Here is a 27,798-nt window from a genome sequence, read left to right on the forward strand (position 1 = left end):
ACATACTTAATATATCAGCGTGTGGCAACTAGGCATCATACCACTAAAATTTCTTAAACTATTATCAAGGAAGTCATATCAAATGTTGCTGGTTTGATGAAATGAGAATGAGCTAAGGATAGTGGAGGGACTACAGATCATTTGAAGAAGAACAAAGATTAGTTAAGGTTACCTTTACCAACAGCATTTCATAAATTGCATTTCAACTGACTTCTGACTGCAAGAATGCTAGATGCAATGGGATAACAAAACCATTCTAGAAAGTTGTCTGTTTTCCAAGAAAATTTGGTCTGCAAACTAGGACAGATCAGTTGCAATGGTCTTACTAAATGAACATCAAATGTATTCAAGTAGAAAGAAATGTGAGAATATTATTTGTTGACAGTTTTTATTGAAATATTTTTTTTCTCTGACTAAAGACTTTCAGTACATCATCATAATTAAAATGCACCAAAGGAGTTAAGATATAGTTATATATTTGATGTTCTGATACTTCAAGATTCTTTTTAAGTCTTCATTATGGTAAAATTTCATCTATATTGGTCTTGTCTCCAATAACTAATCATGCTTGTCCTATGATCAAGACAGTCTGACATATGTAAGATCTCCAAAACTGGGCTTTCACATAGGATCATACCAGAAACCAAACACTTATGCAAAAACATCTCCTAACAAAAATTCTGAAAAAATAAAATCAGTCACATACTTATTTTCTATTACAACCCTCTACTGAACATCACTCTTACAGTTTTGAGTAAATGCAGGGAACATTCTGCTTTACAAAAGTGCAACTAGAGATTTTACATTTGATGTGCCTTACACACACACAAAAAAAGAAAAAAACTTACTGCAGTGTTTTCTGTGATTAATTGAAAGGAAAATCAAATAAAGGAAATTATAAAATAATCTATCTCTTTGAACTGCAGCTTTAGTGTCATATGTGTACCTAGGTGCTCAGTGAACTATGTTTTCACATGGGATTAAACCAGAAACCAAATACTTATGCAAAAACATCTGCAAAATAAGATTCTGAAAAAATCAAAATAAGTCACCTACTTATTTATACTACAGCCCTCTACTAAAAATTACTCTTACAGTTTTAAGCAAACTCATGGAACATTCTGCTTTACAGAAATTGCAACTAGAGATCTTACTCATGATGTGTATTGCACATAAAAAACTTACTGCAGTGTTTTTGTGATTAATGGAAGGTAAAGTCAAATAAAAGAAATCATAAAATCATCTATCTCCTTGAATTGCAGTTTTAGTGTCATCTATGTACCTAGGTGCTCAGTGAACAGTGTAAAATAAATACATTCATGAGTAAATAAATAAATAAATATGCGAGATACTTACAAATACGATACATATTCAGAAAAAATCTATGAATCGATTCCACAATTTCATTTACATGTGCTTGGTGAGATGAACAGCAACTGGAAAGTTTGGAAAAGGTTTTACAAGAACCATTCTGCTCTGAATGTAAGAAATGGTAAGCATGGTACATACAGATATCAACAGAAAATTTTGGTGCTCTATATCAAATGTTAAGGATCAAGTTCATACTTAACCTGAAAGGTTAATATTTTTCTATATATCCTTGCCTTTTCATATTTTAATAAAATTCAACAGCATAGTATCTCACTTGTGCAAATACTTGCATTATGCATACACGTTGCCCTAGGGTTCGCCTATCAGTGGTGAATCAATATTCTCAAAGTGAAAAATCCATTCAAATTTATTGCACACTAAGATATAATTATCTATATGGCCAAACCACAAACCTGTCAGGTGCAACTCTTCCTTATGAAAGATGGCATGCAGGTAATACCCATATTCTTTGGAACAAGAAAATGCTCTGACCATAAACAGGAGTTGGCTTGCAGTCATCAAATGTGTAAATTCCTATAACTCTATAAATCTATTCCATGGCCATTTTGCAAATTTTGAAGTATCACCTTCAAGTCTATTCCATAATTACTAGCAAGTGTGAAAGTACGTAACATCGCCATCCCCTACGTCAGCAAGATATCACCAGGAAACATGCAAAGAAAGGCCACTTTCACTCACACTCAGTCTCTAGCTGTCATGTGTAATGCATCAAAACCAGCTCTCTATCCACAACCAGGTCCCACAGACTTTTCCATGTTTACCCTGACATTTCACATACCCTGGTTCATGCAATGACAGCACATCGGCCCCAATATACCCCATCGATCCAATTCACTCTATTCTATGCATGCCTTTCACCCTCTACATGTTCAGGCCCCAGTCGCTCAAAATCTTTATTCACATCATCCTTCCACCACCTATTTGGTCTTCTGCTTCTCCTTGTTTCCTTCAACTTTGACACTTATATCCTCTTTGTCAACCTTTCCTCACTCATTCTCTCCATAGGGAAGACAGAATACTGCCTATGTATTCCCTGTGTGTTGTGGAAGGCAACTAAAAGGGGTGAGAGCAGGGCGCTGGAAATTCTCCCCTACTGTTTTACTTTTTCAAAAGAAGGAACATAGAGGTAAGGATTTTTTCCTCTACATCTCAGTCACTTATTCCTAATGCTACCTCACAAATGCAGAAAATGGTGAATATGTATAAAATATTCCTTTTTTTTTTTTTTTTTTTTAAACTATCCACCATTTCCCACATTAGCGAGGTAGCGTTAAGAACAGAGGACTGGGCCTTTGTGGAATATCCTCACCTGGCCTCCCTCTGTTCCTTCTTTAGGAAAATTAAAAAAAAAGAAAAAAAAAATGAGAGGGGAGGATTTCCAGCCTCCCACTCCCTCCCCTTTTAGTCGCCTTCTATGACACACAGGGAATACGTGGGAAGTATTCTTCATTCCCTATCCCCAGGGATAATGTATAATGTATAAAATATATTTACATATATATGAATAAAAATACCCTATATCTGTAATGCTATCTACATATCTGTTTACTGCCAATAGAATTTATAAATTTATAGATAAATGTATTATTCATGAGAGAAAATCTTCAAAGTTTATATAATTTCAAACACTGCCACTTGCACTTGAAAAAAATAAAAATACTTGATACCCAAAATATATTAAAGTTGAACAGTCCATGGAACATCACTCACTTACATAGCACTCAAAACTGATCATACATGACTGGACTTAGAAAACACATTCCAAAACTCCATTTGCTAGCAATAACAGGGCAACTTATTTTCACATCATTAAAACACAGTTACAGTAACACTATTCCTGTACACCTCACTTATAAACTATAAACACTCTAACAGTGCAAAAAATTCTCTGCTCCAAAAAACCCTGTGTTGTACTGCACAAACCAACAATTTACCAAGATGTGACAAAACACATGTATGAATATCCTTATACTCATTACTGAAAGGATTGTAACCTCTTTGATGCATCATCTTACATCTAACATGATTTATGAGGTCCCCTAGCATCTGAAAATTTTTTTGTTGTTGAAACAACTTATCTTATTTGGTGAATTAACAATATGATACAAAAAGTCTTGTACCTACTTATCTTTACTACATCCTATATTTCAAATAAAGTTTTGTCTATCTATACATAGAAATAAAGCAGTCGAGTTTAACAGATCAGTATCAGTATTATTTGAACTTCATTTTCATAACTATGTCTGTGCTTGGTGGCACAAACCAACATGTGTGAGAAAATGGAACGAGTCTTCAACTTTTCCAACTTAGGCTAAATTCATTTATGTAAAAAACATTTTGGATGGCCAAATCAATGGACAGCAAAGACTCACAAAACCAAGTATGAATATACTAATAAATGTACAAGGAAATTTTGTAACATTCATACACAGTAGATCAAAATCATGTACCATATGTGAAACAGAGCTAATAGTTTTATAAGGATAGAGTTATAAGATATGAATGTAATTTTGAAATGTCTGTAATATGCACATTCCTTTAAGAAAGCTAAAAGGTAGTAAGTTCTGAAAATATTATGCAACTGACATATCCATTGCACACTTGTGGTCACAGTTCTATATCAATGTTGGAGATTAAACTAAAATTGTGATAATATACTATTACCTAAACTTTATCATGATTCAAGACATTCTACTTGTCTAACATTAATGTCTGAAAATTCATAAAGCATTCAAATATGTTTAGTTATAAGGATTATCATTATACTTATAGAAAAAAAAAATCCTATTTGCTATACAAAAAATATTTGACATATTCAGATAACCACTTTCTTTGCCAAAATCTACAAACAGTGACAAACTAACAACTTGACAATAATGTGAAGATTTCTAATGGTCTGTATCACAAACTAAATACCTGACTGAGAGGATAATCTCATAACAAACTCATCTTCCTTAATGCTAACAGATTCTTCCAATTGTTTGAAATCTAGTTTGTAATACACTGCATTATTTCTCTAATTTCTCACCCTTATAAAATGCCATTTCTAAACTCTTTCCAATTGAAGCTTTAGATTTCCAAATCTAACCTAAGAAACCCCATACACTTTGCACTACTGCTCTACAAGTTCTATGTTAAGAAAATCCTGGCCCAGTCTAAATAACTAGTAATGTTGTCTTAAAATATAACTAAAATATATCTATAGAGACAATGGTCCATCAGGTGTCATCATGATTTAGTGGAGGCCTAATATCACTGTTCCTCTTGATACATTCTACCAACCAATCTATTCCCTCATCAACTCCAGCTCTGAAATGACAAAGGGAATTTGGATATTTCTGAATCATGATACTTATTATTCATTTATTTTACTTTGTCGCTGTCTCCCGCGTTAGTGAGGTAGCACAAGGAAACAGACGAAAGAATGGCTCAACCCACCCACATACACATGTATATACATACACGTCCACATACGCAAATATACATATCTATACATCTCAACGTATACATATATAAACACACACAGACATATACATATATTCACATGTAAATAATTCATACTGTCTGCCTTTATTCATTCCCATCGCCACCCTGCCAAACATGAAATAACAACCCCCTTCCCCTGCATGTGCGCGAGGTAGCGCTAGGAAAAGACAACAAAAGCCACATTCATTCACCCTCAGTCTCTAACTGTCATGTATAATGCACTGAAACCACTTCTCCATTTCCACATCCAGGCCCCACACAACTTTCCATAGTTTACCCCAGACGCTTCACATGTCCTGTTCAATCCACTGGCAGCACGTCAACCCAGGTATACCACATCATTCCAATTCACTCTATTCCTTGCACGCCTTTCACCCTCCTGCATGTTCAGGCCCCGATCACTCAAAATCTTTTTCGCTCCATCTTTCCACCTCCAATTTGGTCTCCCACTTCTCCTCGTTCCCTCCACCTCTGACAAGTATACCCTCTTGGTCAATCTTTCCTCACTCATTCTCTCCATGTGACCAAACCATTTCAAAACACCCTCTTCTGCTCTCTCAACCACACTCTTTTTATTACCACACATCTCTCTTACCCTATTATTACTTACTCAATTAAACCACCTCACACCACATATAGTCCTCAAACATCTCATTTCCAGCACATCCACCTACCTCCGCACAACTCACATACATATCAACATATACAAATTATTTTATTTATTTTATTTTGTTTTGTCGCTGTCTCCCGCGTTAGCGAGGTAGCGCAAGGAAACAGATGAAAAAATGGCCCAACCCACCCACATACACATGTATATACATACATGTCCACACACGCAAATATACATACCCATACATCTCAACGTATACATATATATACACACACAGACATATTCATATATACACATGTACATAATTCATACTGTCTGCCTTCATTCATTCCCATCGCCACCCCGAACACTCAAAATCTTTTTCGCTCCATCTTTCTTCCTCCAATTTGGTCCCTCACTTCTCCTCGTTCCCTCTACTTCTGACACATATATCCTCTGGGTCAATCTTTCCTCACTCATTCTCTCCATGTGACCAAACCATTTCAAAACACCCTCTTCTGCAATCTCAACCACACTCTTTTTAATACCACACATCTCTCTTACCCTATTATTACTTACTCGATCAAACCACTTCACACCACATAATGTCCTCAAACATCTCATTTCCAGCACATCCACCCTCCTCCGCACAACTCTATCTATAGCCCACGCCTTGCAACCATATAACATTGTTGGAACCACTATTCCTTCACACATACCCATTTTTGCTTTCCGAGATGATTTTCTTGACTTTCACACATTCTTCAATGCTCCCAGAACTTTTGCTCCCTCCCCCACCCTATGATTCACTTCCACTTCAATGGTTCCATCTGCCGCCAAATCCACTCCCAGATATCTAAAACACTTCACTTTCTACAGTTTTTCTCCATTCACACTTACCTCCCAATTGACTTGTCCTTCAACCTTACTGTACCTAATAACCTTGCTCTTGTTCATATTTACTCTCAGCTTTCTTCTTTCACACACTTTACCAAACTCAGTCACCATCGCTGTATTATCAGCGAACAACAACTGACTCACTTCCCAAGCTCTCTCATCCACAACAGACTGCATACTTGGCCCTCTTTCCAAAACTCTTGCATTCACCTCCCTAACAACCCCATCCATAAACAAATTAAACAACCATGGAGACATCACACACCCCTGCCGCAAACCAACTTTCACTGAGAACCAATCACTTTCCTCTCTTCCTACACGTACACATGCCTTACATCCTTAATAAAAACTTTTCACTGCTTCTAACAACTTGCCTCCCACACCATATGTTCTTAATACCTTCCAAAGAGCATCTCTATCAACTCTATCATATGCCTTCTCCAGATCCATAAATGCTACATACAAATCCATTTGCTTTTCTAAGTATTTCTCACATACATTTATACATTCATAAATCTGTATATAACTAGTTCATTCTCATGCTTGATGGTATATTCTCTAAAGATTGATCACAATTCATTTCCAAACATATATCATCGAGAGACCCTACAACAATTTCACATGCACAAAAAAATACATTCAGCTTGCACAATATTAAGAGATTTTTTTGAATACTTAACACTAGAATGTGCCCTTCTAAATGTAGTGACCAATGTAAATGATATGGGAAGAGTAAAAATTGAGACAAATATATGGAAAAAAAAGTGGTTTTAGAACACATGATCATGAAAAATGTAAAACAGATCACAAAGTAGGGCTGAAAAAGTTACATAACCATCGAAAGTAAATCTTCAAAAGAATACAAGGGGTCAAAATGAAAAAATTTTAATTCATTAAACTGTTCTTCTCTTGTTGATAGGACTTCGGAGGATGACCAAACCTATATCACAAATTTATGAAATCAAGTATGAAAATGCTGCTCCAAAAATATATATTACTGCATAACTTGAACATATGCATTTTTGTTTCTTTTTTACACTGGAGGCTCCAGTCATGGACAAAAGTCCAAATAAAGACCGATCCATATCAAATATCTAAATATAGAGAGATTAATGAGAGGGAAAGAGAAGAGAGATAGAAGAGTTTTTATGAATTTTGGAGGAAGTGAAAAGCCTGACTTTTAAAATGTTCCAGGTTACATTCACTGGGAAAGATGAGAAGTTTGAAAGCTTCAAGGCATAGGGAAGGAAATGCTTAACAAAATGGTCCACCCTTGAGTTGCCAACAGCCATACAGTAATCACATGACGTGGCAGCTAGCTAAGTAGTGCATGGTCTAGATAGTAGTAGGGGCTCACAAGCAGCCAGCTCTTGGGAGCACACACCAAAGTAATACCTAAAAAGGGAAAGTGAACTAATAGTCAGCCTGGGAGAGTTGATAAATCAGACCATTTTCGACTCAACTCTGTCAAAGTAAGGTTGCAGAGCTAGAGCCATCCCTGATGTGAGAGCAGCACTCCATAAAATGACACATCAATCCTTTGTATAAACAAAGCAACTGTTTGGTAGAAAGAAATTTTGACACCCAAACTGGACTTTCAGTTTCTTAAAAGCAGACTTAGTTATTTCCATAATACAGTGGATGTTATGGTAATACCAAGTATGTTCACTGATTCAAGAGGTGGAATTACAGTATTGTCAAAGGAAAGTTGTAAGGAATTTTTGATAAAATGATGGGCAGGAACTGGGTCTTAGAGGTGTTAAACCTAACTGGATTTCATCTGCCTAAATGAAATATTCTGTCTAAATTTGAGTTTATTGAGGATATTGTGTTGAGACAAGATGCAGATCAAGTAAGAGAAGGAGCAGAATCGAAGGATGTGGAAGAATGCAGGGTTGAGCCATCAGCATATGAGTCCATTTGGTTATTTGTGTATGAAAGGAAATCATTGACAAACAGGAGAAAAAGTGTAAGAGCAGGATAGAACCTTGAGGGATGCCATTGTTGACTGAAAAAGGGAAAAGATGATCCATCAACAACCATGGAGACAGACTGGCAAAAGAGTGTGCTAGAGAAGAGGGAACAAAGTAAGGGACAGAAGCCAAAAGAGGGGATATATCAAGGACAACTACATAGGATGCCCCAAAATCTTTCAGGGATAATGACCAGACATTAGTAAGATAGGAAAGAATATCACCAACTGATCTCGCTTAACAGAAGGTATACTGGCGATCAGAGAGGAGAATAAGATTCAAGATGTCTGAGGGCAAGGGAACTGAGGAGGGATTCAAAGACTAGAAATGGTAGATGTCAAAGCAAGAGAACAATAGCCCAAGGGGTTAGAACATTCACCCTTCTTTGGGATGGGATGTACCAATGCACATTTCCAAGAAGAAGGAAAGGGTCTGGTTTTAAACAGAAATGGAACAGACAAGCAAGCACAGGTGTAAGTTCAGAAGCACACTCTTTCAATTCACAGGGATGGATGCAATCACAAACATGAGCCTTACGTGTGTTCAGAAAGAGAAATGCTTTTCAAACAATTTGAAAAGAAATTATTGGGAAGGGCATACGATTATTAAGACGAGTATCAGGGGGTAAAGGAAACTTTGACTAATCAAAGGTAGAATTAGATGAGAAATGAGAACCAGAGTTGCTTTGTCTAAGGGAAAAACAGCTATATACATAATATTACTTTGAAATCTCTTAGCCAAATCTCCATCGGTTTATTCCCATTATGTTTTGCTCTTACCCATTAATTGGATGTCCCTTGGCAAGCCATGCAGCTGCCAAGAGGGCATATCCAGTGAATAACTTTGCTTCCACATGGGTAGTCCCATCAGCAAAAATCAGAAGACAATTCTGCTAACTGAAGACATACTCAGTGAAGGAATGTTAGACTCATCCAAGGTTGCATTGGAAAAGAAAGTACAACCAAAGAGACTTGCTTTGTCTACAAGAGTGACAGCTATATAGAAAGTATTTCTTTGAACTCTTTTAGATAATGCTCTATCAGTTTATTACTATTAAGATTTGATCTTGCCCATTTATAGGATGTCCCTTTTCAGTCATGCTAGATACAGCTGCCAAAAGTGCATCTCTGGTGAATAACTTTGCTTCCACATGGGCAAAGTGCCATAAGCAAAAATCAGCAGTCAGTTCTACTAACTGGAGACACAGAGAGGTGCTCGTATCTGTGATTCCTTGTAGTTTGTGTGGGTACAGAGTATTGGTTTTCTGAGAGAGAATAAACTACAATAAAACTTCATTATCTAACACAAAATGAAGGAAAAAAAAAACACATGAATTCAAAGGTAAGTCCTCTTTCTCCAATGACCATATAAAAAACTGAACCATGGACTGGAAAAAGGAGTCATCTTGGGAGGAAAAGGGGATAAATGCTTCTGTTTCTGCTAAATTAACCTCTGCCATATGTTTGCTGGAGACAGAAGCATCACCACATGAGAGAGTAATTTACCCAAGGAAAGTCAGAAAAGAATTTTCTTAAATTATTCTAGTCAGCTTTGTTGAGATGCCAATAGTTTTGCTTAGAAGGGGCAGCTAGAGTCATTAAAATAGATACATTTATGAGTGTGTGATCAGATGAACTTTACAGTCTAACACAGTTATTAAGCATTTCTGAGTATATTCTTTGGCATCTGAGCTCCAACCTCATACCTGCCATGCAAACATATGTTATGCGTTAACATGGACTGTGTCAAGGAACCAAACTCCCATTAATGAGCAACCTCTCTCAACACAATTCCAGTCAAAAGGGCAATTTTGGCTCTAACTGAGAACAGATCCCCCTTTAACCATGGAAACATATTCACTTATATCAAATTGATTCATATCAGCCTTACCTTAGGATGCAACCCCTGGTACAAACTAGATTCAGCAGTATTTCAAAAAAATCTATTAAATGATACAAACCATATGACAGACTACCTACCCTGTCAAAGCAGAGACTGGCATCACCATACAATCTCTTCGGCCAATGAGATCTGCTGACTGGTTGAAAATAGGCTTCACTTCTCGAACACCCATACAATCAGGAATGTCTTGTTTATTTGCAAGAACAAGTAGTGGGACTCCTGAGAGGTTCTCACTAGAAATCATTGTGTCTGAAAGACAGATAAGATACTTGTAATTATGGATTACAGAATCACTTTCATTATGTGAAGATGCATAATCTAGATGGAATCCTCAGTCTAGGTAATGATGCAAAAACCAACATGGATGCCAAGACACAGCCTCAACTTTCACGTTTCTCATAACAACATTAGAAACATTTATATATCCAAAATTAAATCTGAGACCCAACTGAATAGCCAGCAAAAAAGGTACTGGAACAGCTCAACTTTTACCTCACAAAGGTATATAATAAACAACATTATGTTCTCCATACAATTCTGATCTTAAAAACATGTAAATATAAAAAGTAAATCAAGCATTGTGTGTTACTCTTAATCATCTTAGATAAGGAAAAAAAAATATGGATTCTTAGATCAGAAACTAAAGTTCAGGACAAACAGTTTGTGAAAGTATAATGAAGGATATGTGATTCAACTCAATCTTCAAACCAGGATTGAGGATGACTTAAACAAATAATCCTTAAATGTTCTATGCAAAAGAGATACAAAACAGCAAAGCTGGTTAATGACAGCAACTTATATTAGATTTCACATATATGAAATTTCCCTTCTCTGAACTTGAGATAAGAGTTGATAAAATCAGTAATTAAACCAAATCTGACAATATCAGACATGCTTTAGTAAAGACTATAAGTAGAAACTAATGTCTGGAATGTACATATTGTGCAACTCTGCTCCGTCTTATCAGTTAATGATTAGTAAAAGTAATATTCTGAACATATCTGATAAAAATTCAACAATACTTAACAAAGCTAGTCACCACTGACTAGAATCTGGGGTATCCTCATAGACAAACATTCAACTCCATCTTCAGGGCAGAGCAGAGAAAAATACAAAGGACGATATAGCAAATCTTAAGACTCATTCCTGAAGTTAACATTTAAGACCCCCCTTATGGACAACTGCAAGGTTAAAAATTCAGCTACATCCAACCAAGTGTACTATAAAGTATTAAATCTGAAAAGGTTACTGCTTCCCAATTATGATATACTACTAAGGACTGAACTAAGAGGAAAAAATGGAAGGAAAAAAAGTTGAAGTGTGTAAAGTGGAATCATCAGCTTATACATGAAAAGGGTTTGAAGTAGAAAAAATTATTTTCAGAGTTAAGAAGAGAGCTAGTAGAGGGAAAAAAGAATCATCAGCTTATACATGAAAAGGGTTTGAAGTAAAAAAAAAAAATAATTTTCAGAGTGAAGAACAGAGCTGGCAGTAGGACAAAACAATGAGAAACACCACTGAGATAGGACAAGAGGGGGAAGTCGGTTCATTATCTACTACAACAAAATGGCCAGAAAGGATGCTATGTATTAGAGAACAGAAAGAAGCAAAACCAGAAGAAGGAAGTTTAGTAAAAAAAAAAAAAAAAAAAAAAAAAAAAAAAAAAAGACTAATGCCACACCTTGTCATATGCTTTGGAAATGTCAAGGGCAATGACAAAAGTTTCACCAAAATCCCTAAAAGAGGAGGGGCAGAGGTGAGTCACATAAGAGACAGATCATCAGAAGACCACGCACTTTTAAATCCATAATGGCAGTCAGAAAGGGAATGGGAACCTGCATAAGAAAGTGGGAGTTAGGGGGAGTTCTAAAAGACTATGTATATAGCAGAAATGAGAGAAACCAGGCAACAGCTAAAGGGATTAGATTGGCCTCCCCCCTAAGGAATGGGCTGCACCAAGAGGAAAGATGCATTTAGATCTTTAGACAGGAAAATGAGATGAGCAAGGATCAGAACTATCTCAAAGAAACAATCCTTGATGACAAAAAGCTATGCCACCTGGGCCATTTGCTTTGTCCATATGGAGCTAAGAGTTTCCTTGGAAGACCTAGCATGGGGAAAATAGAGATGATGCCATAGGTTCAGTGGAAGGAGATAGGAATGAATGCCTAGAAGCAGTATCATCCAAAGTTGTATTACAAAAAAAAAGTACCAAAATGAGTGGTTATATCAGCTAGATATCAGATCAAGTCAGAAAAATGGGGTAAAGCTGATTTACTTTAATTACTGGTTAAGGACCGGAGAAGGTAAAAGAAGTCAATGAACGTTCTATTTATCTAGGTATGCTTAAATGTACAAAGATCAGCGTTGCAGTGATTTCAAGGAGAATTGAAAGTGGTGTGGGATTCAGAGAAAAAAACGTTTCATGGTCAAGTGTGCTCTGTCCATCATGGGACAGGCATCAGATCAAGAGCAATCAAAACATGATTGGGAGCAAAAAGAATAAGTATTATGTGACACAGGAATCCATCCCAACCACGAAAATCTCATCCATGAGTTCAACAAAACATGAGTCAGTAAAGAGGCATGCAAGAATTACTGCTGTGCTCTCTCAAAGTGCCACAGTTGGCATTTCAAGGAGGGAGGGACAGATGGTGGGAGTGCTCCATTAAAAGCCCTTAAGGATACAGAAACCTTGTATTTATAGTGAGATGATTAAGCAGTAAAAATGTGGTCAAGTGTTCTGGAAGGGGGTCATGAAGGTTGAAAACCTGTAATAGGTATCCTATCATCTGTTTTTGATCATTAACAAGGGAAGAAGAAAAGGTTTTGGCTCTGCCAAAATCATTCCAACCGATCCTTCTAGTGTTCATTAAACCCCCTGCATACAGGATTTCAGAGCATGGATGTGAAGTGAGCAATTTCTATGGCAGGAAGTCAAATATCTGAGGAGTGTAAAATCTAGAGGAACTGGGAGGAATATACATGAAACAGGAACAAAATTATAAAGGGTTGAAAATGTTTTGAGACAGATGGCATTAAACCTAGAAGCAAGTACTTGATGATTTTGTACTATCATAGGTGAAAACAATACCTTTGGAGTAGAAATGATGGTAGTGATTAAAAGGGGAAGTTAGGTTTCAAAGAGAACAAAATTAGGGGAAGAAGTACATGGGTGAGTGTTCAACAGAGGAAATGTTAAATTTCAGACATCAGAAGTTGCAAATATGAACAGAAAAAGAGCCAGGTCAAGGAGCTGGGGCCAGAATATTGAGGTAGTTCCCAGTTGCTTGACATCAGTCAAGGGGGCCCATGGAAATCATCCAGCCTTCCTCAACCAGTGGCACCATTCAGATCCAGCATTAGAAAAGTGAAAGATGTGGAAACAGGTTTGTCCCCTGGAACTGCCCTTTCCTCACCAACTGCTTTTACTTTTTGCCACATTGACAGTGTAACAACAATGATTGGTCAAAACACATTCTAATATTCTATTATAACTAAGATACATTGAGTTCTGCAGTTTTTTCCTTTTCCTGTCTGACTTGATCTCTATTTTTCACAATTTTCTTGGATCTCTATTACAAACCAACGTTCAGAATTCATAATGTTCTATATAATATCAATGAATCTTCAACCAAAACACTGAGGAAGATTCTAAATATATGAAAACCTATACATGATATTAGTCCACAAGCAGGTAAGCAGTGGTGTTAGAGAAATTAAAATGAGGAAAAAAAAAAAATATGGAATTATGTAATAAGTAGATGAGGGAGTTAAAACTATTGAGATGGCATGAATAAATGAAAAAAAAAGAGATTAACAGAGAGATGGTAAGATACTTGAGGTGGAGGCCACAAATATGGGTTATGGAAGTGTGTGCACAAAGGAATCAGCGTAAGAATATGAGATGTACATAATGACCAGACAACAAAGAAAGAGATCTTTATGGTCTATCCATCAGCATGACTTAACTTCTAGATATCTGAATGCATCATAACTTACCAAAAGCTTCTTTGGATTCATCCATTCTATCCCTATCTGCAGAGTCTACCATGTATATTACAGCATGGCACTCAGCATAGTACTGTAAATAAATAAAACAATACAATTAAAAAAATTGCCACTCAGATGTTAATATTAAAAAATCTTGCTCTGAATATATTTGGATCTGTTTTGTTCCAATGTGCTTGAAATAATTCTATAAGATTATTCATTTGGTGTCAGATACCCAATAACATTATGTGCAATCCATTATTCCTTCACATCAAGTGCCATAATTAACAATATAATCTTACAAAGCTGAACAAAAGGAATATATGCTAAAACCTTCAGGAGATTAATATGTTCCTAGCTTGTGTTAAAATTATTTCACACAGATTCAGTCCAATAAAAAATGCCTACATGCTGAACTTGATCACAATAAATGGTGATATGAAATTATCACACTTAACTTCCATTACTGATAAAAAATAATGAAGTCTGTAAGCCAAACCTGAACTGCAGCTGAAAAGGTTAGATATTTTGTAATGAATTGTAGCAGTCCTCCAATAACCTTCCACAAATAATGTCCCATGCTAACCTGTAACATTAGCACACCCATCCAAAACATAACCAATGGTTATGGAAAGTAATTCTTTTCTTTAAAGAGAACACAAAGGCATCGGCAAAGCATGCCCTACCCAAAGGCCATGTTAATTGAAAAAACAGAGGCGAAAAGTAGAAATTAACTAAGGTTCCAAAATAGTTTAGAGATCTAACTCTTAAAAGGTAGAAAAGGTAAAAAGAAAGACAGACAAAATAAGGAAGAGAATTCCATAGCTTAGCTACTCAAGAGAAGACTATGGAAACATAATGATGGAAGCAGAAGTCATAGGGTGGGGGAGGGAACGAAGGTTCTGGGAACACTGAAGAATGTGCGGAAAGAGGGAACCTTATCCATGAGGGCAAAAACGGGTATGATGAAGGAATAGCAGTCCCAATAATACCATGTGGATGCAAGGCATTGGCTATAGATGAGGCTGTGCAGAAGAGGGTGGATGTGTTGGAAATTAAATGTTTGAGGACAATATGTGGTGAGGTGGTTTGATCAAATAAGTAATGAAAGGGCAAGACAGATGTGTAGGTAATAAAAAGTGCAGCTGAGAGAGCTGAAGAGTGTGTGCTGAAATGGTTCATATACATAAAAATGAAAGAGAAAAGGATGACAAAGAGGATATACGTGTGAGAAGTAGAGGATGGAGTGAAAAAGATCTTAAGTGATCAGGGCCCGAAAGTTCAAGAGGGTGAAAGACATGGATGGGTTAAGAGTGAATTGGAACTATATGATATACTGGGGTCGATGTGCTGTCAGTAGACTGAACCAGTGCATGTGAGGCATCTGGGGTAAACTAAGGAAAGGTCTATGAGGCTTGGTTGTAAACATGGAGCTGTAGTTTCACTGCATTACACATGACAGCTAGAATATGGACGTGAGCAAATGTGGCCTTTCTTCATCTGTTGCTGACAATAACTAGCTATTGCGGGAAACAACGATCAAGTATTAGAAAAAAAATAAATTTTCACTTTCTTCAGTAATGTGTCACACCTCAAATAATTCCTCTCTAGACCACTTGGTATTGCAACACTCATACACAAAATATTGATTCTAGCATTAATCCTTTCTCTGATCCATGTGCAACTGCTGTAATGTGCTATGATACGGCTGTTCCACGTGTCATATAACATTATATCAGCTCTTGCTATCACTTAAAATCCCAGCTAAAGTTTAGCTCATCCAATTACCCACAGATGTCATCAGCAGTCTACCACCACAGATGGAAAAAATACCATGCATCTCATTCATTCATATATTGTCAAAGAGCATGAACATGTTATTTGGCACATTTGTCATATGCCAGATTTACATCCCTAATATTGTAGTCATTTTTAGAATAAAAAGGCCATTTCTATTGCATCAGTTTACATTTCTAATGAGAGTAAGATCATTTGATTTTTTATCATACTGGATCAACATTTCCTGTCAGTGAGGTAGCGCACAGAAACAAATGACGAAACACCCATCCACTCATACAAACATTATTATTTATATTATTTTGCTTTGTCGCTGTCTCCCACGCTAGCGAGGTAGCGCAAGGAAACAGACGAAAGAATGGCCCAACCCACCCACATACACATGTATATACATACACGTCCACACACGCAAATATACATACCTATACATCTCAATGTATACATATATATACACACACAGACATATACATATATACACATGTACATAATTCATACAGTCTGCCTTTATTCATTCCCATCGCCAGCCTGCCACACATGAAATAACAACCCCCTCCCCCCTCATGTGCACGAGGTAGCGCTCGAAAGACAACAAAGGCCCCATTCATTCACACTCAGTCTCTAGCTGTCATGTAATAATGCACCGAAACCACAGCTCCCCTTCCACATCCAGGCCCCACAGAACTTTCCATGGTTTACCCAAGACATTTCACATGCCCTGGTTCAATCCATTGACAGCACGTCGACCCCGGTATGCCACATCGTTCCAACTCACTCTACTCCCTGCATGCCCCAAATTATTTCATTTATTCTATTTTGCTTTGTTGCTGTCTCCCGCATTAGCAAGGTAGTGCAAGGAAACAGACGAAAGAATGGCCTAACCCACCCACATACACATGTATATACATACATGTCCACACACGCAAATATACATATCTATACATCTCAACGTATACATATATATACACACACAGACATATACATATATACACATGTACATAATTCATACTGTCTGCCTTTATTCATTCCCATCGTCACCCCGCCACACATGAAATAACAACCCCCTCCCCCCCGCATGTGTGCAAGGTAGTGCTAGGAAAAGACAACAAAGGCCACATTCGTTCACACTCAGTCTCTAGCTGTCATGTAATAATGCACCGAAACCACAGCTCATGTGTACCACAACGTTCCAATTCACTCTATCCCTTGCACGCCTTTCACCCTCCTCCATGCTCAGGCCCCGATCACTCAAAATCTTTTTCACTCCATCTTTCCACCTCCAATTTGGTCTCCCACATCTCCTCGTTCCCTCCACCTCTGACACATATATCCTCTTGGTCAATCTTTCCTCACTCATTCTCTCCATGTGACCAAACCATTTCAAAACACCTACTTCTGCTCTCTCAACCATACTCTTTTTATTACCAAACATCTCTCTTACCCTATTATTACTTACTCGATCAAACCACGTCACACCATATATTGTACTCAAGCATCTCATTTCCAGCACATCCAACTTCCTTCACAAAACTCTATCTATAGCCCACGCCTCGCAACCATATAACAATGTTGGAACCACTATTCCTTCAAACATACCCATTTTTGTTTTCGGAGATAATGTTCTCGACTTCCGCACATTCTTCAACGCTCCCCCAGAACTCTCGCCCCCTCCCCCACCCTATGATTCACTTCCGCTTCAATGGTTCTATCCGCTGCCAAATCCACTCCCAGATATCTAAAACACTTTACTTCCTCCAGTTTTTCTCCATTCAAACTTACCTCCCAATTGACTTGTCCCTCAACCCTACTGTACCTAATAACCTTGCTCTTATTCACATTTACTCTTAACTTTCTTCTTTCACACACTTTACCAAACTCAGTCACCAGCTTCTGCAGTTTCTCGCATATCTCAGCCACCAGCACTGTATCATCAGCGAACAACAACTGACTCACTTCCCAAGCTCTCTCATCCACAACAGACTGCATACTTGGCCCTCTTTCCAAAACTCTTGCATTCACTTCCCTAACAGCCCCATCCATAAACAAATTAAACTACCATGGAGACATCAAACACCCATGCCGAAAACCAACATTTTCTGAGTACCAATCACTTTCCTCTCTTCCTACACGTACACATGCCTTACATCCTCGATAAAAACTTTTCACTGCTTCTAACAACTTGCCTCCCACACCATATATTCTTAACACCTTCCACAGAGCATCTCTATCAACTCTATCATAAGCCTTCTCCAGATCCATAATAAATGCTACATACAAATCCATTTGCTTTTCTAAGTATTTCTCACATACATTCTTCAAAGCAAACACTTGATCCACACATCCTCTACCACTTCTGAAACCAAACTGCTCTTCCCCAATCTGATGCTCTGTACATGCCTTCACCCTCTCAATCAATACCCTCCCATATAATTTCCCAGGAATACTCAACAAACTTATACCTCTGTAATTTGAGCACTTACTTTCATCCCCTTTGCCTTTGTACAATGGCACTATACAAGCATTCCGCCAACCCTCAGGAGCCTCACCATGAGTCATACATACATTAAATAACCTTACCAACCAGTCAACAATACAGTCACCCCCTACATATATTCTTGTAAATAAACTTATACATGTAAGTAGGTAAAAAATATAAATAATATACAGTGTCCACAAAAATCCTTGTCTGCCCAATACATTTGAGAAATCATCTCTTCTATGGCCTTGGTCACATTCTGAAGATTGGTCACATTCTGGGCATGGAATTGGAAAGGTCCCTGAAGGATTCTAGTTCTATGTTTTGGGTCCAAAGGGTCTTGATCTCCTGAATGAGGTGAGGCATTGATGAGGTCGTACTGGAAGCAAGCTTGGCTTCCATCTGGCTCCAACAGTCTTTAATTGGGTTATGGTCTGAGGAGTTTCTAGGCCACTCCAGCAGTTGAATACTTTTCTCTGATATCCAGTTCATGTTTCAAACTTTATGGCAAGGGTCACTATCCTGCATAAAGTGATCAAACCGGCAAACCTTATAAAAAGGAAGCAAAAGATAGCACCTCAATGCATTGCTCTCCATTCATTGTACTATTTTCAAGTGTGAAATAAAACTCTCCTGACCCTTTAAACCAATACACAACCCTAGATCATCACACTATCTGGGTGTTTCACAGCCTTCACTGTGATATGAGAATTATATTGGATGGCAACCCCAGCCTCCTCACCTTCCCCTTCATTTCTTACTCACTCTAGTCTTTGTATTTCTTTGCAAATTGAGTCATTCATATTTCACTTCCTTCATAAGCAGGGGTTTGGTAGCTGGCTTGTGGAAGGGAATGTGAAGATCCTTTCATAGTAGATATCGTTCTGCATGCAACCAGGGATAGGTTCTGGATGGGGGATGATATTGTCAGGGAGACACTGGTAAGCTGCTGCCTGATAATGTATTCCGAGCTCCCAGTGTACCTAGATATCTTGTGCACCCTCACTTTCTTGCTTCCAGGTGAGAATTCAGGCTTTCTCATCCTTAGAAAGGTGAGAGCCTATCATCTTGAAGGTGGAAAAAATACAGTACCCAGAAGCAAAAAATGCCTGAGGACAATATGTGGTATGATGAGTGTTGATCAAGTAAGAAGACACTGTGAGAGGGAAGTGTGGTAGTAATCGGAGCACATGTGTTTGAGAAAGCTGAGGTGGGTTAGCAGAAATGGTTTGAACATAATGAGATAATAAGTGAGAACACTGAATCAAGGAATACATGCATCACAAGCTGAGGGAATAAGGAGATTGAGGACAAGAAGGGATGGTGGAGTGAAAGATGTTTTGAGTTATCAGGGCCTGAACTTTCGGGAGGGTGTGAGGCATGCATTGGAAAAAGTGAATTAGAGTTACATGGTACTCTAAGGGCAATATGCTTTCAATGGTCTGAATCAGGGTATATGAAATGTTCAGGATAAACCACAGAAAGGTCTGTGGGGATTGGCTACGGATGGTAGGCTATGATTTCAATGCTATATATATGACAGCTTATGGGTTTGTTTGTGTTTCTAGTGTTACCTTCCATGGAAAAGGGCAAGCACGCATAAAATCTGAGTAACTGCTTCATATCATCCTTTACCCTCTTCTTTTCTAGGCTAAATAAGTTCAAGTCACCTAATAGACCCTCATTTGTTGTAATGTCCATGATTATCTTGGTAGCTCATAACTGTACTCTCATTTCTGTCTGTATTTTTCAGTATAACTATCTAACTTTTAATTCTTACCATAAAACACCGTATATTTTATGAGTGTGTTTCCTTATGTGTAAATTACATACATGTACTAAAATAATTATCTTATGTGGGGGATACAAACATAACTTTCCCCATGCCTCAGTTGTAAACTTATTCATATCACAAGTCAAAACATACGGGCAATCTGCAAGGAATTTACTTCCAGCAAGAATTACCATGTTAATAAATCTCTATCATGAAGCTTCAGAAACATTACTATTGTGAATAACAATGTGGGAGATACAGTATGATGCATTCAGCCAAAATGATGCACGCCAACTGCTTTTGTATTATAGTGCAATTTGAGAATAGCACAAAGCAAAGGTATTGCCAGAAAAACTAGCAAAAGATCTCAATGCAACATCAATGAAAAGAGTAGATAACAGCACTGAGGAGAAACATTTGCTAATTACAGAAATCTTGTCAGCCTCTTCACTGCACTGTTTATATGTTTGTAGTCTCTTATTGCATAGATGGTATGAAGACAAATAATGAGAAGCATATTTACAAGGAATATCCATTACTACATGAAATCCTCATAACAGTATGTTCATATCAAGGATACATTCACAGATTTCCAAGTAAAAAGGCTATGGAATATGACAGTATTTCATATAAAACATGTCCCTAACAAATTTCTATTAAACTTCTCTGTATTCCTCTTTCTCATGATATCACCATTATGTGATGTCAACTAATTATTCTTTTTAAAGTTGAAAGGAATAAAGTCTCAAACAACAAATTAATGACTTATACACACAGTAAGCAAAATAAAACGTTTGGTAGTGTTGCTTGTTTAATGACTGGTGCATGCATAAGCTTCAAAAAGAGAAGTGACAACATGTCTAGTACAAACATCAACTAAAAGTGGGATGAATGTGACTATAGTCCAAACATCAACTAAAAGTGGGATGACTGTGACTATTTTTTGAGCACGTATGTGCATATGTGAGAGAGCAGTGGCAGTAACTATGACTGGCTGGTCCAACTGAATCTAATCCAGTAAATGGATAAGAGACTGAAATGTAATTCAGTTATGGGGAATATTGAATGAGAACATTAATATTTTTCATCTGTGGTAATGCTATTTACTGAAAGAATCAGTATCATCTCCAATCACTGAGGTCATAGATGATGCATTTTTGTCTGAGCATACCCAGTAAGGAGCTCTTAATGACAGGATGAACATTACAGTTTTGTGCTGCAGTAGTGGAATTGATTGATTACATATGCATATCACATAAAGGGACCCCTAAACCCCTTCTGCTGCATCATTTTCTGTATACTTATCCTTGAATAACAATCATGTGATTGGATTTAAAAGTTAGTAGCTATGTATTCATCAAAATTACGTATATTATCATGTGACACTTGTGTAAAGCTATATAGGAGAGTGTAGTTTCTAATTTTTCCAAGTTTTACAAAATGTCAGGGCCACTGATATCAAAGCTTACAATAGCATATCTCTGCAAAGAAATGTTTGGCCTTAATATGGCAAAGAAGAAATTTCAGGTCAACTAAGAGGTGGATGAGAAAGCTCTTTGGGTGGTGGATCCCACTCTATTGCACATTCTATGCTCCAGGCCCTTGTATCCTACAATTGCTTGTAATCATCCTCATTGGATATGAAGTGGTTGTTGGAGTCACAGTTAAAGTTTGGGTACCTGTTTTGTGTCTATCACTATTTAAGATTACTATTTTTGTGTTACAGGGACAGAGTTTTACACTCTTGTTGCCCCATCTCTTAACTTTGACAATGTCTTTACTCATGTGTGTGTATGCACACACACACACACATAATAAAAATTTAAGTCAATGAAAGGGTCTTACCCTACAGATTCAGCTATGTTAAGGTTCTACACCCTACAAATAACAAGAGTGAATGTGAAATTTAATGCAATGAATGACAAAGTGCAGCAACAGTCGAATGGAGTAAATGTGCTAGATACACATATATGTTGAAATTTGAGATATGTTGTGCCCAGGTATTTAGGGAAGATACTTAGTGGGTAACTTTACTGCAAACTGATATACACTTCCTTTAAAATGAAAAATTTTTAAATCAATATTTATAAAAAAAAACACTCATATCTAGTAAAACCAGTGACAAAGGAGTATGAGCAACCTTAATTAAAAAAAATGTTAGCAGTAAATATCTACTTACTTTCTCCCACAGTGGCTGTAATTCTTCTTGGCCCCCAAGATCCCAAAAACTAAGCTTGATTCCTGCATATGTTATTCCTCCAACATTCTGTCCAACTGTTGTTGTTATTTTGCTTGGGTTTAAACCTTTATAACCTCTCGTAAATTTTGTTTTTGCTGCTTCAAGGTATGTCTGAAAATATATCAAAACATAATGATTATTACAAAAAGGGGAAGATGTCACGAATGCTTGCAATTAAATGTATTTTTTTCTATCAGAGTGATTATCATAGCATCAGCAACACATGCCCCAGTCAAAGCCACCTCCAATGAAAGAAAAAATAAAGAGAAAATAGAAGTAGAAATTAATCAGGGCTCCGAAGTGTCTGAAGACATGACTCTACGGAAAAAGGTAAAATAGAGAAAAACAAAAGGAAGAGTACCACAGCCTAGCTACAGGTACACCACCGAATTTTCGGCGACTGATGGTTTGGTACCTCCTTTAGTCTGCACAAAATTACGTGAGGGAACTTGAAATTAAAGTGGCAACCAGACTAGTTTACTGGGCGGCCACAGATGGCATTGTGTGTAGGGCACACTTATTTACATTCTTTACACTGCACTTGTTGGTGGTGATACCGCAATCCTGTGAGATTCTTAGCTTATTTTGCTTAAATTCAACCCTTGCTATGGCTTCTAAGACATATGAGAGTGTCAGTCATGGTGTCAAACATAAACACCAATCCATATCGATCTAAGATAAAGTACGACTGTTGAAAAATGGACCGTGGTGTTTTGGTGCATAAGCTGTGTGACATCTACAGTATTGGTTCATCAACTATTTATGATATAAAGAAGCAAAGGGAGAAGATAATGAAATTCTATGCAGACAGCGATTCCAAAAAGCAAATGACAATTAGAAAAACTATGAAAGATGGTAAGAGTACTGAGTACGATCGAGAGATTATGGAATGGTTTCGACAGCGTCGGAGTGATGGAGTGGACTTGTCAGGTAGCATGATCATGGACCAGGCTAAGTTGTTCCATAAAGAACTTGAATTACAACATGAGCTTGACTATAGTGAAGGATGGCTTCAGAGATTCAAGAAGTGTCATGGAATTTCCATAAATAAAGTACGCAGAGAAAATTGGTCTGCAAACCACGGAGGAGCTGCCAAGTATATGGATGAAATTGCAAAACTCATAGCTGACGAGCACCTCAGTCCTGAGAAGGTGTAAAATGCAGACGAAAATGCATCATTTCATTTATCTATTTAATTTACATTTAATATTTGTTTAATTTAAATTTCTAGCAGTCCATGGTATACTTAAGACACATAGATGTATAATAAGTGGGTTAGAGGTGTGTTGATGAATTATTATTGCGCGACTACAGTTGGGCGGGCAAAATGGTTAATCTGGCAAGGCTTTGGAACCAAGAGTACCAGAAAATCGGTGGTGTACCTGTATGAGAGAAGATGGAGTCATCATAACAGCCAATCCTTGACTGGTCAGTCTTCACAGAGAATGTGAGAAGTAGCAAAATGCATGCCACAGGCCCAAACCTTGGGGATGGGGATGGGGATGCATGCAAATAGATCATAAAAACATTGTCAAATACTTGTATGTTATAAAAAGAGCAGTAACCTTTTGGCATATGGAAATGATAGGCTGATGAAAGGTGATGCCAGGAGAATTAATGAAATGGAAGGATTCTGATTCCACTCTAGTTGACTGAGAGGTGGAGGATGCCCCCCCCTACCCTAAAAAAAAAAAATAATGTATGAGCAGTATTTCATGCTTGGGCATATGAAACCCTCGTAATGTAAAATGACTGCTCAAAAGAAAAATGATGGCATCTACACAACACTTCCAGCTTTTAGGAAACAGAATTTGCAATGCCAATTATGAGGGGTTTCCATGATAAAGTGGAGGATATGGTTATTCCTAACATGTTTGTATTGATAATGGGTTGAATCAAAATACTGATGATGATAATCATTAATAATCCAGTAATATGCTCTTATACTATGTGGAATGGAGGTGTGGTTTTGGTGCGTTACACATGACAGCTAGACTCTGATTGTGAATGAATGTGGCCTTTGTTGTATTTTCCTAGCGCTACCTCACGCATGTGCGGGGGAAGGGGGTGCCTTTTCATGTGTGGCAGGGTGGCATGGGAATGGATGAAGGCAACAAGTATGAATATGTACATGTGTATATGTCTGTGTATATATATGTACCTATATGATGAGTATTCCTGGTAAATTATATGGGAGGGTATTGATTGAGAGGGTGAAGGCATGTACAGAGCATCAGATTGGGGAAGAGCAGTGTGGTTTCAGAAGTGGTAGAGGATGTGTGGATCAGGTGTTTGCTTTGAAGAATGTATGTGAGAAATACTTAGAAAAGCAAATGGATTTGTATGTAGCATTTATGGATCTGGAGAAGGCATATGATAGAGTTGATAGAGATGCTCTGTGGAAGGTATTAAGAATATATGGTGTGGGAGGAAAGTTGTTAGAAGCAGTGAAAAGTTTTTATCGAGGATGTAAGGCATGTGTACGTGTAGGAAGAGAGGAAAGTGATTGGTTCTCAGTGAATGTAGGTTTGCGGCAGGGGTGTGTGATGTCTCCATGGTTGTTTAATTTGTTTATGGATGGGGTTGTTAGGGAGGTGAATGCAAGAGTTTTGGAAAGAGGGGCAAGTATGAAGTCTGTTGGGGATGAGAGAGCTTGGGAAGTGAGTCAGTTGTTGTTCGCTGATGATACAGCGCTGGTGGCTGATTCATGTGAGAAACTGCAGAAGCTGGTGACTGAGTTTGGTAAAGTGTGTGGAAGAAGAAAGTTAAGAGTAAATGTGAATAAGAGCAAGGTTATTAGGTACAGTAGGGTTGAGGGTCAAGTCAATTGGGAGGTGAGTTTGAATGGAGAAAAACTGGAGGAAGTGAAGTGTTTTAGATATCTGGGAGTGGATCTGGCAGCGGATGGAACCATGGAAGCGGAAGTGGATCATAGGGTGGGGGAGGGGGCGAAAATTCTGGGGGCCTTGAAGAATGTGTGGAAGTCGAGAACATTATCTCGGAAAGCAAAAATGGGTATGTTTGAAGGAATAGTGGTTCCAACAATGTTGTATGGTTGCGAGGCGTGGGCTATGGATAGAGTTGTGCGCAGGAGGATGGATGTGCTGGAAATGAGATGTTTGAGGACAATGTGTGGTGTGAGGTGGTTTGATCGAGTGAGTAACGTAAGGGTAAGAGAGATGTGTGGAAATAAAAAGAGCGTGGTTGAGAGAGCAGAAGAGGGTGTTTTGAAGTGGTTTGGGCACATGGAGAGGATGAGTGAGGAAAGATTGACCAAGAGGATATATGTGTCGGAGGTGGAGGCAACAAGGAGAAGAGGGAGACCAAATTGGAGGTGGAAAGATGGAGTGAAAAAGATTTTGTGTGATCGGGGCCTGAACATGCAGGAGGGTGAAAGGAGGGCAAGGAATAGAGTGAATTGGAGCGATGTGGTATACCGGGGTTGACGTGCTGTCAGTGGATTGAATCAAGGCATGTGAAGCGTCTGGGGTAAGCTATGGAAAGCTGTGTAGGTATGTATATTTGCGTGTGTGGACGTATGTATATACATGTGTATTGGGGGGGTTGGGCCATTTCTTTCGTCTGTTTCCTTGCGCTACCTCGCAAGCGCGGGAGACAGCGACAAAGTATAAAAAAAAAAAAAAAAAAAAAATATGATGAAATGTATCAGTATGTATATATGTGTGTGTGTGTGGGGGCGTTTATCTACATACATATGTATGTAGGTGGGTTGGGCCATTCTTTTGTATGTTTCCTTGCGCTACCTCGCAAACCCGGGAGACAGCGACTAAATATAATAAATAATACTGGGGATGGGGGAGAAAGAATACTTCCCACACATTCCCTGCATCATAAAATGCGATTAAAGGGGACAGGAGCGGGGGGGGGGGCTAGAAACCCTCCCTTCCTTGTATTTTAACTTTCTAAAAGGGGAAACAGAAGAAGGAGTCACACAGGGAGTGCTCATTCTCCTCGAAGGCTCAGATTGGGGTGTCTAATTGTGTGTGGATGTAACCGAGATGAGAAAAAAGGAGAGATAAGTAATATGTTTGAGGAAAGGAGCCTGGATTTTTGACTCTGAGCAAAACGAAGCTCAAGGGTAAAGAGGAAGAGTGGTTTGGGAATGTTTTGGGAGTAAGTGATAGAGTGTAAGAAAGTAAACTCTAGATTGATATGGGTAAAACTGAAAGTGGATGGAGAGAGATGGGTGATTATTGTTGCATATGCACCTGGGCATGAGAAGAAAGATCATGAGAGGCAAGTGTTTGGGAGCAGCTGAGTGAGTGTGTTAGTAGTTTTGATGCACGAGACTGGGTTATAGTGATGAGTGATTTGAATGCAAAGGTGAGTAATGTGGCAGTTGAGGGAATAATTGGTCTACTTGGGGTGTTCAGTGTTGTAAATGGAAAAGGTGAAGAGCTTCTGGATTTGTGTGCTGAAAAAGGACTGGTGATTGGGAATACCTGGTTTAAAAAGAGAGACATACATAAGTTTACGTAAGTAAGTAGGAGAGATGGCCAGAGAGCATTACTGAATTACGTGTTAATTGATAGGCGCATGAAAGAGAGACTTTTGGATGTTAATGCGCTGAGAGGTGCAACTGGAGGGATGTTTGATCATTATCTTGTGGAGGTGAAGGTGAAGATTTGTAGGGGCTTTCAGAAAAGAAGAGTAAATGATGGGGTGAAGAGAGTGGTGATAGTAAGTGAGCTTGGGAAGGAGACTCGGATGAGGAAGTACCAGAAGAGACTGAGTGCAGAATGGAAAAAGGTAAGAGCAAAGGACGAAAGGGGGAGTGGGGGAGGAATTGGATGTATTTAGGGAAGCAGTGATGGCTTGCGCAAAAGATGCTTGTGGCATGAGAAGCATGGGAGGTGGGCAGATTAGAAAGGGTAGTGAGTGGTGGGATGAAGAAGTAAGATTATTAGTGAAAGAGAGGAGAGAGACATTTGGATGATTTTTGCAGAGAAACAGTGCAAATGATTGGGAGATGTATAAAAGAAAGAGGCAGGAGGTCAAGAGAAAGGTGCAAGAGGTGAAAAAGAGGGCATATGGGAGTTGGGGTGAGAGAGTATCACTAAATGTTGGGGAGAATAAAAAGATGATTTTGAAGGAGGTAAATAAAGTGTGTGATACAAAAGAACAAGTCAGAACATCGGTGAAGGGGGCTCATGAGGAGGTAATAAGAAGTAGTGGCGATGTGAGAGAGAGATGGAATGAGTATTTTGAAGGTTTGCTGAATGTGTTAGATGACAGAATGGCAGATGTGGGGTGTTTTGGTCG

The 27,798-nt window shown here is 38.1% G+C and overlaps 1 protein-coding gene across 3 annotated transcripts in view; it reads right to left on the reverse strand.

Moving 5' to 3' along the window:
• Positions 1 to 371: 371 nt before the first annotated feature.
• Arfrp1 (ADP-ribosylation factor related protein 1) overlaps positions 372 to 27,798 on the reverse strand; it is a 50,154-nt gene continuing 22,727 nt past the window's right edge. Inside the window, exons 3-6 of one of the 3 annotated variants that reach the window (XM_071656718.1) lie at positions 22,456 to 22,626; positions 14,242 to 14,323; positions 10,317 to 10,488; positions 372 to 4,701 (exon numbers count right to left, since the gene is read on the reverse strand). In XM_071656718.1, coding sequence (XP_071512819.1) covers positions 4,611 to 4,701; positions 10,317 to 10,488; positions 14,242 to 14,323; positions 22,456 to 22,626 — 516 coding nt within the window. In that variant the 3' untranslated portion in view covers positions 372 to 4,610. The remainder of the gene's footprint in view (positions 4,702 to 10,316; positions 10,489 to 14,241; positions 14,324 to 22,455; positions 22,627 to 27,798) is intronic. The other 2 variants (XM_071656720.1, XM_071656719.1) reach the window with 2 other exon arrangements.

This window comes from Panulirus ornatus, chromosome 63 (genome assembly GCF_036320965.1).
Source record: "Panulirus ornatus isolate Po-2019 chromosome 63, ASM3632096v1, whole genome shotgun sequence".
In the NCBI taxonomy this organism is placed as follows: domain Eukaryota; kingdom Metazoa; phylum Arthropoda; class Malacostraca; order Decapoda; family Palinuridae; genus Panulirus; species Panulirus ornatus.